The sequence below is a fragment of the Tigriopus californicus genome, chromosome 5 (genome assembly GCF_007210705.1).
Source record: "Tigriopus californicus strain San Diego chromosome 5, Tcal_SD_v2.1, whole genome shotgun sequence".
Classification (NCBI taxonomy): domain Eukaryota; kingdom Metazoa; phylum Arthropoda; class Copepoda; order Harpacticoida; family Harpacticidae; genus Tigriopus; species Tigriopus californicus.
In genome coordinates this window covers 7216435-7235089 of record NC_081444.1, presented here as the reverse complement: position 1 = coordinate 7235089, position 18655 = coordinate 7216435, and the positions used below count along the sequence as shown (strand labels likewise).

Sequence of the window (18655 nt, the reverse complement as noted above, 5' to 3'; positions counted from 1 at the left end):
CAAAGGTTTTAAAGACTTATCTTGCTCTTGGAACCATCAATGAGCAATTTTTGAAGTAGAGGATAGGTTTCATACAGAATATCCTTTATATTTGTAGTTTTAAAGGTTCGTATTTTTGTCCACTTTTGTCCACTTTTGGACACTTTTGTCCACTTTTGTCCACCCTTATTTTTGGACACTTTTGGACACTTTTGGACAGGGGTGGACAAAAGTGTCCAAAAATGAAATGCCCACCCTGTCTATGCTAATATATATATTGCTCCATCTGTTATCCTCACTCTGCATGACTCAATCTATCCTGTTCACAGGTCGACCCCTGCCGTGCTCCCGCAAGTGACGTCATCTAACTAGCAGCTGGATCCTGGGAATTGTGCAAGTGTTGCCTGGGTGTTCCTGTCTTCTTGGGGTGTTTCCCCCTTCTCTCGATCATCTCATCTTTGTGTTCTTCATTGGTGGGTCTGGCCGGCTCTGAGTTGGCATTAAACGGCTCCGATTGTGGGCCCACCCACCCCACCTTCGCCCTGGTCCGTTCCGGCGGCCGCTCGAACGAGGCTGTGAGTGCTCGAGCCTGGCTCACGAGCTCAAGACAGACGGCCCGGAGTCCGAGGGTAGCCTCTTTTTAAGGCGGGCGATTCGCATTGAGGCGTGGCTCTGTCGGTCAAATCTCGATCAGTGGGACGTCCGGAGCTCGAACAGGGCCATGGCTGTTACTGACGAATGGAAAGGCCTTTTTCTGGAGGATATACCTCCCTGCTAAACGCGATTAACGCTTCACGATTGCGTCGGGCAGGCGCTGGCTGCCGTGGGCTGATCCAATGACCAATGCGGATTCTCGATGACTTGCCTTACGTCCTTACGTCCTTCACGTCCCTCACGTCCCTCACTCACGTCACTCGCTGACTGGTGATGATTGATTGTTGATCAAATCAGGGAATCAGGCCAGCTATCCCGTCTGTCCTTTGGTCTGTTAGTCCTTGAAGAGTTCAGAGTGTTCGTTTATCGATTCCTTCATATCGTCATGGCCCCGGCCGGCGGGTCGGGCTCGGTGGGCGCCGCGCCTTCAGTCTCAGCCGATCTTTCCCATCCTCAGACCAGCGGGCATCACGGTGGTGTAGGCGTGATGCGACGGGGCGGATTCTGCGCCCAATGTGTGTCTTTGGCCAAGTGGATCCCGGTGGTGTTCATCACCGGGATCGTGGGCTGGAGTTACTACGCGTATGTGGTTCACTTGTGCATCCTCACCGTGGACAGTCATTATGAACGGGCGCTTTTGCTCGTGCTCTATCACGTGTTTTTTGTGTTGTTCGTGTGGTCGTATTGGCAGACCGTGTTCACGCCCCCTGGACGGGTGCCGCGCAAATTCGCTTTGACCGAGACTGAAATGGACGATATCGAGAGCTCGGATCAACAAAGGCGCACACTGGACCAGTTGTTGGTGGGCAAAGACTTGCCGTGCACCATGCGGTCCATACAGGGTGAGGTGCGGTTTTGCTCCGAATGCTCGTTGATTAAGCCGGATCGGGCCCATCATTGTGGCGTTTGTGGACAATGTGTTCTCAAGGTGAGTGATAGCGGTGAAAAGCCGAAAAATGAAATGGGGATGGCAACTATGGGACGGGTTATTGTTTTGCAGATGGATCATCATTGTCCGTGGGTGAATAATTGCGTGGCCTTCATGAACTACAAGTTCTTCATTCTCTTTCTGGGATACGCCCTAACCTATTGCATTTACGTGGCCCTATCATCGCTCAAATACTTTCTGGAATTCTGGAGCACGACAGCGGCGGGACAAATGAGTGGCAAGTATGTTGGTCATGAACTGGACACAAATTCACGGCAATGAGTTCTAAAACTGTGTGGGTCTCTTTCGCTTCTGCAGGTTCCACGTGCTCTTCTTGTTTTTCGTCAGCGCCATGTTCTCAATCAGCTTGGCTTCGCTTTTTGGTTACCATTGCTATCTAGTCTCGAAAAATATGACCACCTTGGAGGCCTTCCGCACACCAGTATTCAGAAATGGGCCGGACAAGCTGGCCTTCCACTTAGGCAAGCTCAACAACTTCCAAGAAGTGTTTGGTGACAATAAGTGGACTTGGTTTCTGCCCGTGTTCTCCAGCTTTGGCGACGGGATCATCTTCCCGCAACGTAATCAGTCCGATGAAGAGGCCGGCTTATTAGTGGGCTCCCCACCTCAAACCGAATATCCCTCTGAAGAACATATGCCCATGATGATGCATAGCGGGCGGAGTCACGCCATGTCGCCTGACACGGCGTGGAACGATCGATGGAACGAGTCTCGGGGCGTGCATGTCATGACTTCGTCGTCTACGGCAAGTAGTGGCGAATTGGTGCCAGATAAGACCTCGTCGCCCCATCGAGGTTACGCCAATGCCAACGGACGAGCTAACGGGTCATCCCCAGGTCCAGTGACAACCCAGGATCTTATTTCGGTGAATCATGCGCACGATTTTGTCAGTTTAGATATGTGAGCCGTGTACGGCTGAACGGGAATCGTGCAAAACTGGCAGATGTGATGAAGCACTTCATCGTCTATTAGTACTCAAATTGAATTGAACCGTGATTAATTCCATTATTTTGTGTCTGAAATTCCTAAGCCGTGTTCACCCTCAGTTCTAGTCCATAATGCACCTCCCTCATTATTGATATGATTTCACCACGGCCTCGCTTTCTTCACGTCTTCACTCGTGCAGATCATGCACAACATAAGTGATGGCTTTAAAATGTGTTTATGAGCATCCTATGTCACGGCCAAGTCGATTGTGATCCTGTTTTCTTATTGAATGATGACATTATCGTCTCCCTTGTACCCAAAGCAACCTAATACATCAAAACCCATGACCAAGTCGAAGCTTTGAAGTGCGCCATAAAGCGCTGCCCTTGTTACTTCCTCCTACCATTTGAAGAGGGTTGCCTCTCGTCTGAAAAGCGAATTCAGCCTTCACTTCGTCCAATGTTTCTGATGGGCAGTGAGTGTCCTTTAGGGATTAGATCATCTGCGGGTGCGGTTAGTGACTAAAAGCTGCCGTTGGTCCGGGGTTGAGAATTTAGCCGAGGACCTCCTATACGATAAGAAATTAAGCTGACAACTTCCTACAATTCCTTTTTTCTGGGAGAGTCTTTCTGCTGGTTTCGCAATTTGGCTTGGCAAAGGTCAGCATTTTGTGACTGGTTTCAAGATAAGATAAAGAAACTCCAACGGAAATTCTGTTCGGTAAGGGACACTAAACAAGATTTTTCATTTGCTTTTTCATTAATTTTCTTGAAATTCATAATCCATACAAACGTGCAAATACTAATAGGCTTTAAGAGTGGTATCCGCAATATTGATAAGCGATATTTTGAGCACCATCACTTGCAACGAGCGATTTCAATATTAAAAAGATAAAGATAAAAGCTTCTATTAAATTTGTTTCTTGTTTAGCTCAATTTTTCAGGTAAAGGCATTTGGAATTTCAAAATGAATACTTGAAACACTTCTTTTTGTAGATGCTCCTTGTGAAGACTCTTTGTTGCAATTCAATTTAACTTTTACCAATTTTACAGCCACCATAGTTCTTGCATTTGATTCTATTTCCATATGCAGAAATATAACACATAATCTGATAAACTCTAAAAAGTTGTTGATAAGCCAGGTCTATCAATTTTATGTTCACATTTTTATCTTTGGTTGAACAAACTAGCAATAATTGTGGGCCTATGAACCCAAATTTGAGAAAAATGAAGAGGTAATTTTAGATTGTTTCAACTAAATGAGTAGTTGTTAAAGTTTTGAACGTTGAAAATATGTCTTATAAGATGGGTTCCATAATATTGCTCAAGGTAATTATTAGAGCATGGAAGATGTGTTTCAGAACTTTCAATGCTAAATTGAAAATTAAAGTGTGCGTTTTCATAAACAAGATAATACTTATTGACCTGCAAAAAAACTTCACAACCGTTTTATTCGGCACAAAAATGCTCTAAATGTATCATTAAACAATATTCAATGTAATTTTTTTGGTTTGATTTTTCACGGGTTTTTTGTAATCGCTACGCGGAATGTAAGCCCCAGTACTATAACTCGTCTATTTATTATAACCTTTTGATCTTTACATGATTTCTGGTCCATCAATGAATTTGAATTTTTGTATTTGGGGTGCTAGGGTCATAGGGGTGAGCCTCGGCCGGCCAGCGAAGCTAGCCATCACATTTATATCTGTCTATATTTCTGATAGGCAAAGCCATTGTCTGTATCAGATTGGTTCTCCGTCTTTGGGTGTGGTTAGCATCTAAAAGTTTCCTTGATAAAGGTTAGGGAGGAGAACCGAACCAGGAAGCTCTCCTACAATAGGAAACTGCGCTAACCACAACGCCACGTATCCTTCCACGTCATCCCAGGATTGATCAGGAATGCTAATTAAAAATTTGTCCGATTGTTGACCAGATATTACCAGATCAACAAGACCTACTTACGTACTCCCTTCGAATACAGTGGATCCCACTCATATTGTCACTCTCGGGACCGAGCCAAATTAACGATATATCTGGATTGACGATTTATCCGAATTTTCTTGATTCAAAAGTGCTTCGCCTTGTTTGATAGATGAATCTGGAAGTAATTCTCGAGGTCTGCCATACAAAAGGTCGGATGGGGTAACAGGGCTTGAGCCCTCTCGTCCATTATCAGAAAGAAATCTAAGCGGACGGGAGTTGATGATTCCTTCACACTCGATGAGAGTATTCTCCAAAGATCGAAATGGGAGTATTGCGGAGCCTACGGTCTCTCTAGGAGCGTTTTTTACCTCTCGAATTAATCTCTCAACGATCGCATTGGTCCACGGAGCTAATTGGGTGGAAAAATGCCATTGGATACACTGAAGCCGTGGTCCAAGTTGAGAGATACCCTGATGGGCGTTTTTCTTGAACTTCCAGAGTTCTTTCTCGGCTGAGATAAAAACTTTAGCGTTGTCACTGAGAATACTCTGCGGAAGACCTCTACGTCCGGTGAAGCGGCGAATCGCTCCTAAGAACTCGTTGGTCGAACCATCATTAATGAGTTCCAAATGGACAGCTCTAGAATGAAAGCAAGCAAAGATACATCCATAAGCTTTGGTTATATTCCCACAAGATTGTCGAGTGGAGAGTGGTCCAAAGAAATCGACGGAGACATGTTCAAACGGAGAGGCATTTTCAATGCGCTCTGGAGGAAGAGGCGCCATTTTTGGTTGATAGGTTGATGGTTTGAGCAACGAAGTTCGGGACACTTGTTGAGAATTGATCTTAGATATTTTCTAACCTCCTTGGAGCCAACAGTTCCGTCGTATGATAGTAAGGGTAAGCCGGGCAGAGGCATGGTAGTTGATCCGATGAATTGACAACACATATTTCTCGGTGATTTGATGACGGGGTAGAATTGTTGGAGACTTTGAACGAAAAGGGAGGGAGGAGTCGTCTAAACGACTTCTAATTTTGAGCAAACCGTTATGAATGACGGGAAGAAGCGACTTTATATTAGATGTAGGTGGAAGGTCTCACCTTTCAGCAACGTGATCATTTGGGAAGGTGCAACGATTTGGTGAAATGAGAGCCAGTCCAGCACACTCCTTCTCAAACGAGGAAAAGCAAGCACACAAGTCGGGCGGAAGAAGATCCTTCCAATGCAGATTCCCAAGCCAAATTTGTTGGAATAGAATTTTCCCCTTGATAACAAAAGGCGAGATTAGTCTTAGTGGATCGAAGAGAGAGGCAACAAGTGAAAGTCCATCCGACACAGTATGCTGACTGAATTCAAATGACTTTTCTGGACAGGCAAATGGCAAAGAGTCTTCCCTAGGATCCCAATTGAGACCCAAAACTTTGGTTGACTCAAGTGGTCGTACGTCTTCGGTTGGTACGGATGTAATTGAGTTGGAGTTGCTGCTCATCCACTTATGCGGTCTCATACCGGCACTTTGGAAAAACTCCCGAAGTTCAGTCATAAGCGACTGAGCTGATTTTATTTAAGGGCAATCCTGTCACGCGGTCCTTGCTTGCAGCATTGTGTACCACTCTGATTTTCCCGGGTTGGAACACAGGATGGGTTTCTAGATAGTAATGCGGAGAACCGGATGGTAAAACTTGATTCTTGGGGAATCTCGGCAAAGTTATTGTCGAGAAAAGCTCGGTAGCTTTTGTGACCCTGGTCCAGACGTTCTTGTGAGGCAGTTTTGTTTTGAACGGAGTTCATGACCTTCGTTGCTCGGTAAATGTTGGATGAGTTGTCGAACGGTTTTTTCCACAGAAGACCGGTCGTCCACTTCTTTGTTTCATGATCATAAGAAGAGACATTTTCCATCATGGTGAAAGCCTCCGAGGATAACCTGAGGGACTCAATGGACCAGAAGTTGGTTAGCGCGTCTGAACAACTTTCAGGGATTTTGGTTTTACAACAGGTGAAAGCCGAAGTATGAACGGTCTTATGCTCATCAGATGGTAGCGATCCCACCAGCGCAAACCCCAGAAGGGTTTGCTGAGCTCCAGGTTCGTCCAACCGTCCCATAATTGGGGAACCAACAAGTAGATGAGAATATAAAGGTTCTCCTATCATGATATCCGGAACCAGGTTTCCCTCAGAGGGGAAAGGTTCTGTGAATTGAATGCCCTTAAGATGTTGGTAGGAATAAGGGTTGAAGTTGATTTTCCGAATTGGTCCCTTGATCTCAGGAACCGTGCTAGCAGTGATAGAAGGGGTGCGGTAGGACCCATCCAGATTCTCAAGGGAGAAAGAAACCTCACGCTGGTGGTCGAATCGTGTAATTTGTTTTCCAGAGGTCATCATCGTTAAAGAGGTTGGGGAACCATCTAAGCCAACAAAGGTGGCCACACTCCTTCGAATGAGAGGAATCTCCGACCAAGAGTCAAGAATGACTCGGACGAGAAAGCGTTCTCCGGAAGGGGTTACAAGGAAAGTCATGACGGATTTACAGATTGCCATGGTTTTCGGTTTGAATGTGTTGGTAGGTTGCTGCGCAGGTGGAGACGAGATGTTATTCGTGTGAAAAGATAGACTAGGCTTTCTAACGCTATCGTTAGATGAGGTTAGGCTGGATTTCCAAGAAACATCCCGGGGAGCGTGAACAGTGTGGAGGCCGCCACAGTTGTTGATCGAACAAGGTGATCTCCAACAAGCAGTTCTTAGGTGTCATGTTGAGGCTATTATTTAACTTATGTACCCTGCTGTGACGAAGGCGTAATGGAGAAGGTCATACTTACAACTGCAGAGGAAAGCTGCTTGAGTTAGATCTTAAACTGACCTCAAGGCGAATGGCGGTGCATGAAATAAGCAACATTCAAAACCAGGAATGTAAATCAAGGCTAAAGAGGTAAATGCCTGTGGATTGCATACTTGGGTTGCGTCTGTTACGCACCAATTACTCCCATGTTACAGTGAATACAGCCTCCAGCTTTTTGAGAGGGTTTCTTCTGAGAAGAAACAGTGGAAGCGTGAGTGACTCCGTTGCTTGCAATCGACACGTCTCCTCATTTCATTATCTACGCCATTCTACGCCATGTCTAGCCATGAACTACTGTATAAGATATACAGTAGTTCATGGTCTAGCTCTCCTCTGTCATTCGCGTTTCACCCATCTTCAGCCGGGAGCCTGGCCGCGAGCGCTCTCTCAGCCTAGCACACAGCCGTCGCCCCTGATCCCTATTAGTCAAGATTCCTTACAAACACATTGAATTTGTTGAGCCTTAACTCTCTTCCGTTTGCTTTTGCACGTGTTCACCAGGTCAAAGTAGAATGCATCATCCACAACAGGTTCATCCTCAAAACAGTCAGCACGGTCAGCCTTCACAGCAACCCGCGCGTCAAGGCCAGGTTGCCCCTCATTTGATTCCCCCTGAATTGGTAAGATCAATGGTAATGTAGACTAGTCACACACTATAGAGACGTGTAAAGCTTCTGAGATCGCAACTAGTCTGCCCTCTAGTGACGGATTGTTCTAGAACTACCATGAGGAAACCTTTAAGATACGAAGTCCGCAGCCTTTATGTAGTACGTTTTGTATGATTTTTCATTAAGAAGTTAATGGCAATAATCTGAGAAACTTTCATGATATGAACTTCAGCATCATGAATGGGTATTAGTGAAGTGTTTATCGTAAAATATCATTTGTGAAGTGTTTACCATAAGGGTCTCAATTGACTTATGAAATGCGTCTAGAGACATGGTAGATTTGACCGTGACTATTTTCTCCGCGGCACTGTTGGTTGCAGTTTCCACGAAAAATATCTGGTAGCTTTGTAAACAAACATGCACAGTAAACACCAACCACTCTTCATTCAATCAAAATGGGACGAACAATCATTCAAAATGGGGTTTCCACCATTCATCGGCTTGGATCTGTTCAAAGGGGTTCGACAAAGAGAAAAGGGGTCGCTTTACATGAAGCGAATTATCTGTTCAATGTTGAAGAGATTTGAGAACCTGGGACAAGCACAGAGATATTTGCTAAGTGTGTAAAGCAAACAAGCGTCACCGAAGCCCCTTGGAATCTGGAAATACAGTTAGATGATCATAGAGTCGTAAAAAGAGTCAGATGCAGTTGTACTGCCGGAGGAGATGGGCTTTGCAAACATATGTCTACCTTAGTGGGTTTCATTGATTCTGAGCGGACAGAGTCTTCGACTGATGAAGTTTGCAAGTTCCGGGCTCCATCCCAACTTGGAAGACAAATGTATCCGAAGGCCAAAACCGCGGATAAGATTTTCAAAAATCCGGCTCCGATGGGAAGAATATCTTTTCGAATCCTGGAGAGCGCCAAAGACAAGATTCATCTTGACCTTTCAAAGATTGGAGACAGCGAGTCTATGATTGCCATCTTGTTGAAGAAACGCACGGATGTAAGGATGAAAATAAAAATAAAAATATCAGTGTAGGTTCAGAATAATATTTTTGGTTTATGGACCTATTTTTAGGAATTTCCAACAAATGCCGTATGGGCAAGGCGGTAAAAAGCAAATGCTCAGGAAGAAGCATCTTCAATCGAGGAGGATGTGTTAGATATCATCTTTAAAGACAAACAACCCGCAGAATTGAGCATCAGGTTCAACTTAGATGAAGCTGAATTTTTTTTTTACTTTTGTAACGTCAAGATTCTCAAAAAACAAGGCCAAGCAATTGTGCCCAATGACACTCCGCCAATCTTCATCAGCATTGTGGAGAGACGAGAGAAAAATTTGTATCACATCTAGCCAAGTTCACAAAATTGTTTTTGCCCGCACTGACTCCACATGCATTAAGTATTTCTTAAGCACTAAGAGCCTCGATGGGCTTGAACAAATAAGGTATGGCCGTGAAACTGAAGTGGTTGCAAGACAAGAGTTTGAAAGCACTTCGGGCCGTAAAGTTCATCAGGCAGGTCTTGTCATCAAACTTGATTATCCTTGGTTAGGTGCAAGNGCATTAAGTATTTCTTAAGCACTAAGAGCCTCGATGGGCTTGAACAAATAAGGTATGGCCGTGAAACTGAAGTGGTTGCAAGACAAGAGTTTGAAGGCACTTCGGGCCGTAAATTTCATCAGTCAGGTCTTGTCATCAAACTTGATTATCCTTGGTTAGGTACAAGCCCAGACAGTTTATATTTTGATAGTGAGGACAATCTCACTCTGCTCGAGATAAAATGCCCGTTTTCCTTGAAAGACTGCGACTCCATTGACGTGCCTTACATTGAAAATGACCAGCTAAAACATAAGCATCCGTATTTCACGTAAATTCAACTGACAATGTTTGTCTGCAGATTGAAATTGGCCAGTCTCTTCATTTACTCACGAAAAACTTCTAAAACTGTTAGAGTACTATTTGATCATGAATGTTGTTAGGCTTTATTGCCCAAGTTGGAAAACCTCTATTTTTTGGTGCTTCTTCCAAAGCTGATCTAATATTTGCTTTTAACAACAGAGCAATAAAGGTTACACACATTTCTTTCACCTCTTATTTATTTTTATCAAGGAAAATAAATAACTTTCTCACCCATTATTTCAGCAATTAGAAACTGGTTTCGTTATCTTGATTGATCAATGGTGAAGAGTGGTTTACACAGTGAGCTATGACCACAAGAATTTGATCCAAATGTAAAATGAGAGAGTTTTCCAGGAAAGACAAAATGCCAAAAATCTTCAGCTGGATTATTGCTCTTTCAACGTGAATGCATAGGGACGCAATTTTATAACAAACATCGTTTTCTGTTCTAGAAAACTGACAATTTCCTTTCTTGAATGGTGGCATCACAAGGAATCCTCTACGATTGAAAATATCCTCTTCAATGTGCGGGAAGCCTTTGTCTGCCATGACAAGATCACCAGGTTCAAGTAAATGTAGGATTCCAAAATTAGTGGTCGAATGAGCATCTGTTACTCTTCCCCCATAAGCCTTTGAAATGAACGTGATCATTCCCCCAGGAGTTATGCCAACAAGGAATTTTAGAGTTGGACTGTGCTTATAGGATGACCAAGACAGAACACTTGCCGCAATGCCTGATGGCTTTGGAATTTTGACTTCACTTGCATCTATAATAACCCTAGTGTTAGGATAATGCAGTTTGAAGGATTCCGGCATGATTGCATTGATCTCTTGACGAGTGTGCCACCACAGCTCATGCCTTGCCACTTGAAATTGCGCTGAGAGGACATTTTGAAAAGTTTTGGATGCCGTATGATCAAAAATTCCAAAAGCCACACCCAACAACAGAAAAGACTGGTTGGTCTTCAGTTTCATCCAAAACAACACAATTTGCTGTTCTATATTGAGGGCAGATCTTGCAGAGAGAGAGTTCTGAAGTCTTGCCGCACAATATTCAAAGAAAATCCAGGATTCCACAAACTGAGCGAAAGGCTTTCTCAGATTTAAGAGCACGTTAAACAAATTGAGAAGCAGGAGTCAAGATCAATCAATGTTGTGGCAAGGTAAATGAATCTTTAAGGGGATTGTGGAAAGTCCCAACACACTTATCATGAAAAAGTTGTTTGTGTTGAACATGATCTTTGCTGGCAGAGGTTTTTTTCGACGCGGTTTTCATTTTCTTGCTTTCCATAGATGTGGTTTACATTGGCCTGGTCATTAACGCCTCTCTCTGCGTTAAGGTCATCATGGGCGTTGCTTTTGTTTGTACTGTCGCTATTTTCGTTGTTAACCAAGTTGTTGTGGTTGTTATTGGTGTGGTGTTGGTGTTGGTGTTGGTGTTGGTGTTGGTGGTGGTGGTGGTGGTGTCGGTGGTGGCGTCGGTGCCAGAGGTGGTGTTTGCGTTGGTGTTGAATTTTTGGCATTTTCATGAGTAGAATATTACATTCTCTTTAAAGGAAACGAAGATTGCCATTTCACTCTTTGGGTGATTTGTGCATTACACTAAGAATAGTGTACTAACTGAGTTCTCAGCCAAAGGTTGTAAGGACATCCTCTTCAGAGCTGGCTCATGGCGTTTTAGATCAGCCATGGTTTTTGGTCTTTTGTGGGAGGTTGGAAATATTGAGGGAATGTAATCCGGACTGTTAGCTATGTTACTGGGCTGTTTGTTGACAAAATGTAAGCGACAGATAACGTCTTTTGCATGCTGTGCCCAATTACATCCATCTTTGCCAAGTCTTTGAATGGCCTTAACCCACAGTTCAGCTTGGCGTTTGTTGCGTATTGGAAAGATTGAAAAACGGTTTGTTCTCGTCCTTGTCTCGAATGGCAACCCATGACGCAGCAATATCTTCCACTGGAGTACTTGGACACTGATTTCTTGACTTTTCTTGGCATGATAAGTAGGTCAGGGGTGTAGAACCACTATTGTTTTAGATGTTGTATCATGGTAGTTTTTGTAGGCGATTGAAGCGCTGGTTATTTGGCCTACATCAACTGATTTGCCGGAACGGTACTTTACACCTCTCTATACATGTTGATTTCATGTCAAGCAGAAATTGCACCAATTGGACGCCTGCGAAACCGCCGAACCATGGCATAATGTGGCGTTTGTGATGTTTTTTGGCTAATTCTTCAAAGTTTTAGATACAATAAGTGTCCTGGGTCACATGGTGTCCGGAAAAGAAATTGCGTTCAAGGAAAGACAAGAGCAGTTTATTTAGCAATCCACCATGCCTCTTCCCGTTTTCATTGGGCCGTTTGATGTTGCAAATAAGGGCCCTTATAGAAACAATCAGATTGCTCATTGCGTCAGTCAAATAAACACTCAAGATTTTCAACATTTTCTCCAGTTCTCATTTCCGGTTTGTTTGGTTTTTTATTTGCTTTTTTGAAATTATTTGCTTGGTTTTGTTTGCTTGAATCCCTTTGAAATTAGCTTTTTGCATGGTCCCATCAGTACTGTTTAATGTCTAGAGGTTTGAAATTGGCAATCTAGCCTTGCAATCTAGCTTCTTGTGCCTCAAACTCTTGAAATACATTACTAAGTGCTTGTTTTCCGCATATTCAATAGATAATTTTCCTAGATATTTTGGCATTTTCCCACCTTTTTTGCCAAATAGAATCAACTTGTTTACAGCTGTAGTTATGAGCTATATCTGGATTGCTTAGGAGATGCAGTCAAAGTTATATAGCTAATATATATAGCAAAGTTATATATGGATTTGACATTAACATACCATACATTTGACACTGTTTCTTGCCTGATTTTAAATGGTGCACCATTTGTCACCAAATATTAACTAGCTCCTTGTGGTCTCCTAATTTCCAAAAGCACTTCAAACTTCATTTGAAGAACTTTTTACTTTTGCCCATTGTACTTTCGACTACAAACAGTACCAACACGTTCAGTTATTACTTCAGATGCAAATTGACTTTATAAAGGTTTTTGATAAGGCTATCAACTTTTTCAGAAACAAATGATGGAACATCTCTCTGGCAGTGAGGCACGAGCTGCTGCAAAGGCAGCCGACGTGGTCGTAGAACTGCTGCTTGACCCCAACGCCATGGAACGCCAGGCGCGTATGGAGGCTGCTGCTGAGTGTGCTAAACGCGCTGCCCAATCGGCCCGGGCTGCCCATGAGGTGTGCCCTACATTCCAATCAGGGATTAACAAGCAATGTTCCGAAGATTCGGCTAGGACGGCCGAAAGGGCAGTGGCAACACTTTAGTTTGTATGTATTTTTGCTTCTCATTTTGGTATTGAATTTTGGAAATACTGTTTAAACTGAATGCTTTGGACCAGCTGTGCTTCACAATATACAAAAATATCACTGACAGGCAATGATTTTACGGCCGCCATTGGTACTTCTTCAACAAAAGCAACGGATTACAGTTACAATTACTTTAACTAAAAAGAGTAATTCGTTCCATAATTGTTACTCGTCAGCATATGTAATGGCATCAGATGTTACTGTTAACTGAAGCTTTAGATTAGCTATAATTCAGGGTATCTTTTCCTCATCAAAACCATACTTTACAAAATCAATGGTTGTACTTTGATTTAAAACTTGGGGTTCCCCTGTCGACATTGATATTGTTAATTTGGTTGGCACTGCATCACTCCCATTCTTGGCCGGGTATTCCAAATAACCTGAAAGCTCCTAGTTTGCTCAGTACGAATTAAGTTAGCAATTACTCCAATTCCCTTACTTTTAGTTTTGTTATTACTGCCCTGATTATTGCTGATTTTGACCAAAAAAGTAACCACGGGAGGTTGCAACTAGGGCTGCCAATTTACATTTTCAATGCCATATGACAGAACTGGAGTAATGTTGGAAACCCCTTAATTAGCCTCTAAAAGTAAACCTGATTTTTCTTTTGTAAAATCAGAGTTGATGTTTGCTCAGACTCTCTTAAGTGCGAGGCTTCTACGTGGCAGACGAGACAAGTACCCTGTGGTAAACACAGGCGAAACTAACATCGCACAGGGGTAGTGTTGGCTTTGCCTCCACGACTGCTGGTACCCCTTCAGGGAAGGGATGTCAGGCAGAGCAGCGTGAGCCAAAAGTTGGAGGGTGACTGTCACTGCGTGGGTTCTCCTCGTAGCCAGCCCCAGAACACTTAGTAGCGAGCGTGATGTAAACCTGACGGAACTTTACCTGAACTCAGTCAATCGATCCCCCTTGGGGCAAAACAGCGTACCCGAGTTGGCGGCCATGATAACCGGCGAGAGTCCAAGGCGAAAGCCTTGGATTTCTCGCCTTCTTTTTTGGCCCAAGTTTGAGGTATGTATGGTACCCACCAATCATTGGAAGGCTATTAGAAAGGCAAGGACGTCCAGCTATTGCTTAACTCCTTGCCTTCTCTTTTTTTGTCCCTGAATCTGATTAGGTGAGAACCATTGAAGCTCATCTGGGGTGTGATCAATTGTAAAACAATACAGTAGGACTGCAGTCTACGAGGCTCAACAGCTGTCTGTTGAGATAGTTTTCTGTGTCGCCTTTTGTCGAGTGTCCGTAAAGGTGCGACAAATGGCTGTCCAACCCAGGAAGTACTGTGGGTAACCTTACTAACACCAAGGTGCCGTGGGTAGAAGCAAAATGTTGCAAAAGTGGTAGGTCCTACTGGTGAGCTGCAGAGGTTTCCTCTGTCTGCAAACCTGTAGCATCCCCTGTTCTAGGGGCTGACCGCCTTATTCTCATACCACTTGCCGATGGAGTCAGCGATGACAGAGAAGTTGGCACATAAGAAGGGGAAAAACCGTCTCTTGTTGACTTTAGTAGGATGGGGCTTCGGCCAGCAAAGGACCCGGCAATCTCACCGTGCAGAGATTCAATTGGGATTCCGATGCCGGTGCAGTACCTGGATGGTCATCCCAGGGAGTAATTAGTTGCCGAAAGGCTCTAATGAAACTGTAAATCTGCACCATCCCCTTGGGGATTCCACCCTTAATGGGTTAGTTGCAATGAGGTCAACTCCCTTGGCGCAACGAAATATAAATCATGGTTACTAAAAATACGGCCAAGCCTCGGATTCCCCCGCGCAGCAGCGGGGGCGTGACGAGTCGGTGCGCACACTGACTCAACCGGATTATGACTTGGACCTGGACAAAGAGACCTTGCCACTGGCAGGGGATCGCACCATGAAAGAAGTTAAAGGTGACCGGAAGGAGGCCTCGCGTCTTGCGGGGCTGCCTGAAGGGAGCCATAGATGTCCTGATTGCAGGCGGCAATTCCGAAGTAAGGCTGGATTAAGTTTGCATCGGAGACAAGCCCATGCCCGAGAGTATCATGCGGATGTTGAGATGACCATGGCTGCCGCTGTGAAGAATATCCGTTGGACCAAAGAAGAGGACTCTCGCCTTGCCCGGCTTGAGTTGTCTCTTCGAGAGGAACATCTCACCACCATGTCGTTGGTAAGATCACTAAAAGACAACTTCCCCCAAAGGTCTCTTGAGGCCATTAAGGGAAGGCGGAAACAGCGCGCTTATTTAACAACCATTCGCGAAATGGAGTCGGAGTTGGAGGAAGAGAAAGAGGATCACGTGCCCGAAGTGAACAGGGTCGCAGAGATTGATGAAGATCCAGAACTGGAATGGAGGCGGTCATACATTGATGCCATCATCAGTACCAATCGCGAGTTGGCTGATGAGGAGATGAATATCCTTCCTATGAAGGATATCTCCGAAAAATTTGCTATGTTCCTGTACGGGACGCTTCCGCGAGATGCGCCTGAGTATGTCGTACCTAGAAAGCGTGTCAAAGAGCCGGTCAAACCTCTTCGGAGGCAAGATCGGCGACACGCTGAAAGGGGAAAACTACTCAAGCAATATGATCGTTGGCCTGAGCGGACCGGAAGGAACATAGTAAATGGCACTACAATGGATGAAAACTCTGAGGTTAAACCCGAAGAGCAGTACCAGTTCTGGAAAAACATCTTCTCTGCACCCTCAGTAGCGGATACTCGTGGTCCTCTCGATCTGAATCCAACGCAATGGGAACTTGCAGCCCCACTCAGTGTGGAGGAGGTAAAGTCAGCGATGCGAAAGCTGAAGAATGGGGCGCCAGGACGAGATGGAAAGAGTGCCAGGGACGTCAAAAGCATGTCTGCTATTGAACTAACTGGTTACTTTAATCTCTTTCTACTTCTGGAGGAGCTACCGGAATTTCTGAAAGTGGGGGTGACAACTTTGATTCCAAAGGTAAACCATCCTGTAAGCCCGGGAGAATTCCGCCCAATTACCTTGAGCTCAGTGGTCCTGAGACTCTTTCATACGGTCTTGGCAACAAGGCTAGAAAGAGTCCCAGTAACCCATAGGCAAAAGGGCTTCAGGAAGCTGGACGGTTGTGGGGAGAATGTCTGGCTCCTGAAGAATTTGGTGGATCTCCATATACGGAAACTGCAGCCTCTCAATATTGCGTTCTGCGACGTCAAGAAGGCATTCGACTCCGTTAGTCACCAAAGTATGATTCGAGCATGCAAATCTGTTGGGATTCCTGCCCCCTGGGTAAGGTACCTCAGAAATGCACACTGGGTCTAACCACGGTGCTGAAGTCGGACCCAAAATCACGGAAGATTGACTGTACAGTGGGAGTCCGTCAGGGCGACCCTGTGTCATGTCATATCTTCAATTTCGTGATGGCAGCTGCCATAGATGAGATCTCGACTGATGTCGGGATTCGTTTCGAGGGGTTGTCGCCCCTTGGATATGGTATGCTGGCCGATGACACCTTCCTGTTGTCCGAGACACCGGAGGGCTTGGCAAGCAACTTTGAACGTTTTGAGAGTGCACTTAGGTTAGCCGGTATGCGACTCAACCCCGCCAAGTGTTCGACACTACAGGTTAAACCCTGGAAGGCGAGGAAGAAGTGGTTCGTCCCAGCGACCTCATTCCTCAAAGCTGATGACGGGTCATTGATTAAAGCAATGACCATAGGTCAGACGTATCGCTACCTTGGTGTCCAGGTGGGTGCAAGAGGAGCGTTCTCGACGGAAGATCAGACAACCCTTGAGGTAAAACGCAGAGGTTGCGGCGGTGTGCTTTAAAGCCACAGCAGAAAGTCCACATCCTGCGTGATGTGGTGCTTCCGTCGATGTATCACTCCCTAACGTTGGCTGAGTTCGCTCCAATGAAGTGGAGGAACTTAGACAAAATGGTCAGGCATTGCGTTAGGAGCATTCTGCACTTGCCGCATGACCTCGGTAGGCTTTTTCCATGCTTCACACAAGAGTGGTCTGTCAATCCCCGCCTGGCCACTGTGATCGGCCGGCTACGGAGCGAGCGAATATCCAAACTCCTGAACAGTGGAGACCCGATTGTGCGCCACTTGTGTTCAAGCGACTCCTAATCTTCTCTAAGTGGCCTTTGGGGGGCGTTGCAATTTTGGATACATTTTGTTACACTTCCGAGATTTGCGAGATGCGTTGCTAAACAAGGGCAATCAATAGAGTACTGTAACTTGTTTGGTATGGTTTATTATTCCAGTAGACGAAGAGTGTGTACATTTCAATGCAAGATCGAACATATATAGGAACGCATTCCAAATCCATCCGAGCAAGAGCTCAATTAGTAGCCTCTTGCTACACCTCCCTTCCAGTTTGCAAAACTCTTCTTCATCTTTGTCTTCTTCACGTTCTCATGCCATTTCCCTGATCTTCATCTCATCCATATCTTGCCACGTCCGGCATCAACTACTACTCCATGCTTATGTAAAAAGTCCATTCCTAGCACTGGGATCTTGACATTGCCCGTCCAGAAAGGGTGCACCATTTTCCACCCTCCAAACTCGACCAAGCCGATTTCTTGGCCACCCATTTTGATTGGAGTTCCACTAACCGTTTGGACCGTTGCACGTTCACATTCAGCAATATCCCAATGTCTTGGCAACACACTGACTGTTGCTCCTGTATCAACCAGAAACGCAATTTTCCTCCCATTGAGTCTCACTTTGACCATAAACCGATCATCTCCATTCCCCAGAATGGCATCCACGTGTTCTTCTTTCTTGACTGGGCATTCTCTCGCAAAGTGTCCCGCACGGTTGCAATTGAAACATTTTAACTCAATCATTCTTCCACTATCTAGAGAACGCAATCCTCGCGATTCTCCACACTCGTAATTTCCTCGTCCCAATGTCTCCTGAACACCTTGAGCCATTAACGCAGTCTGAACGGCCTCTTCCAACTTGCCATTCTTTCCATTCAAGACAACAGACTTCAACTCATCTCGAAGTCCATGTACGAATCGGTCGCGCACAATAGCATCTCGGTTAGATTTGGCAAACTTAGGATAACAATCCTTTGCCATGCCTTTGCAACGTTTGATGAAAACTTGAACAGATTCTTCCTCCATCATAACCAAAGACCAGAAGAACGTCTGCACCGATGCCTCTTGGTAGACTTCATTCGTTTGAGCAAATGAAGCTTTGATGAGCTCAAAACTCCTGAGAGCCCTCTCCTCCAACTCGTCCAAAACCGTTGATCCCACTTCCAGCAGCCCTGGAAATATCTTTGCCGCCTCTTCATCTCCCCATCCATTGGCTTTCGCCACGCGATCGAAGTATTTAATGTACTCCGCTATGCTGTCTTCAGACTTCTTCAGTATTGGAGAAACCCACACGCCACTCATTGGACCACCCAATCCACCCCCGGATTGCTGTCTTCCCGATTCCGTCATTTCAGCACTTTATGACACAACTATATCACTGGGACCACCGCTGCCACCATGTAACTTGTTTGGTATGGTTTATTATTCCAGTAGACGTAGAGTGT

The 18655-nt window shown here is 44.9% G+C and overlaps 2 protein-coding genes across 2 annotated transcripts; both read left to right on the top strand.

The window, feature by feature from the left end:
• The first annotated feature begins 289 nt into the window (after positions 1-289).
• On the top strand, positions 290-2856 carry LOC131880646 (palmitoyltransferase ZDHHC20-B-like). The gene is made up of 3 exons (XM_059227324.1): positions 290-1561; positions 1634-1803; positions 1880-2856. The coding sequence occupies exons 1-3, from the start codon at positions 1019-1021 to the stop codon at positions 2484-2486; spliced, it is 1320 nt and encodes a 439-aa protein (XP_059083307.1). The 5' UTR covers positions 290-1018; the 3' UTR covers positions 2487-2856.
• A 4837-nt stretch (positions 2857-7693) lies between these two features.
• Positions 7694-13654, top strand: LOC131881183 (uncharacterized). Its single transcript, XM_059227968.1, has 2 exons — positions 7694-7888; positions 12856-13654. The coding sequence occupies exons 1-2, from the start codon at positions 7781-7783 to the stop codon at positions 13111-13113; spliced, it is 366 nt and encodes a 121-aa protein (XP_059083951.1). The 5' UTR covers positions 7694-7780; the 3' UTR covers positions 13114-13654.
• Positions 13655-18655: the final 5001 nt, after the last annotated feature.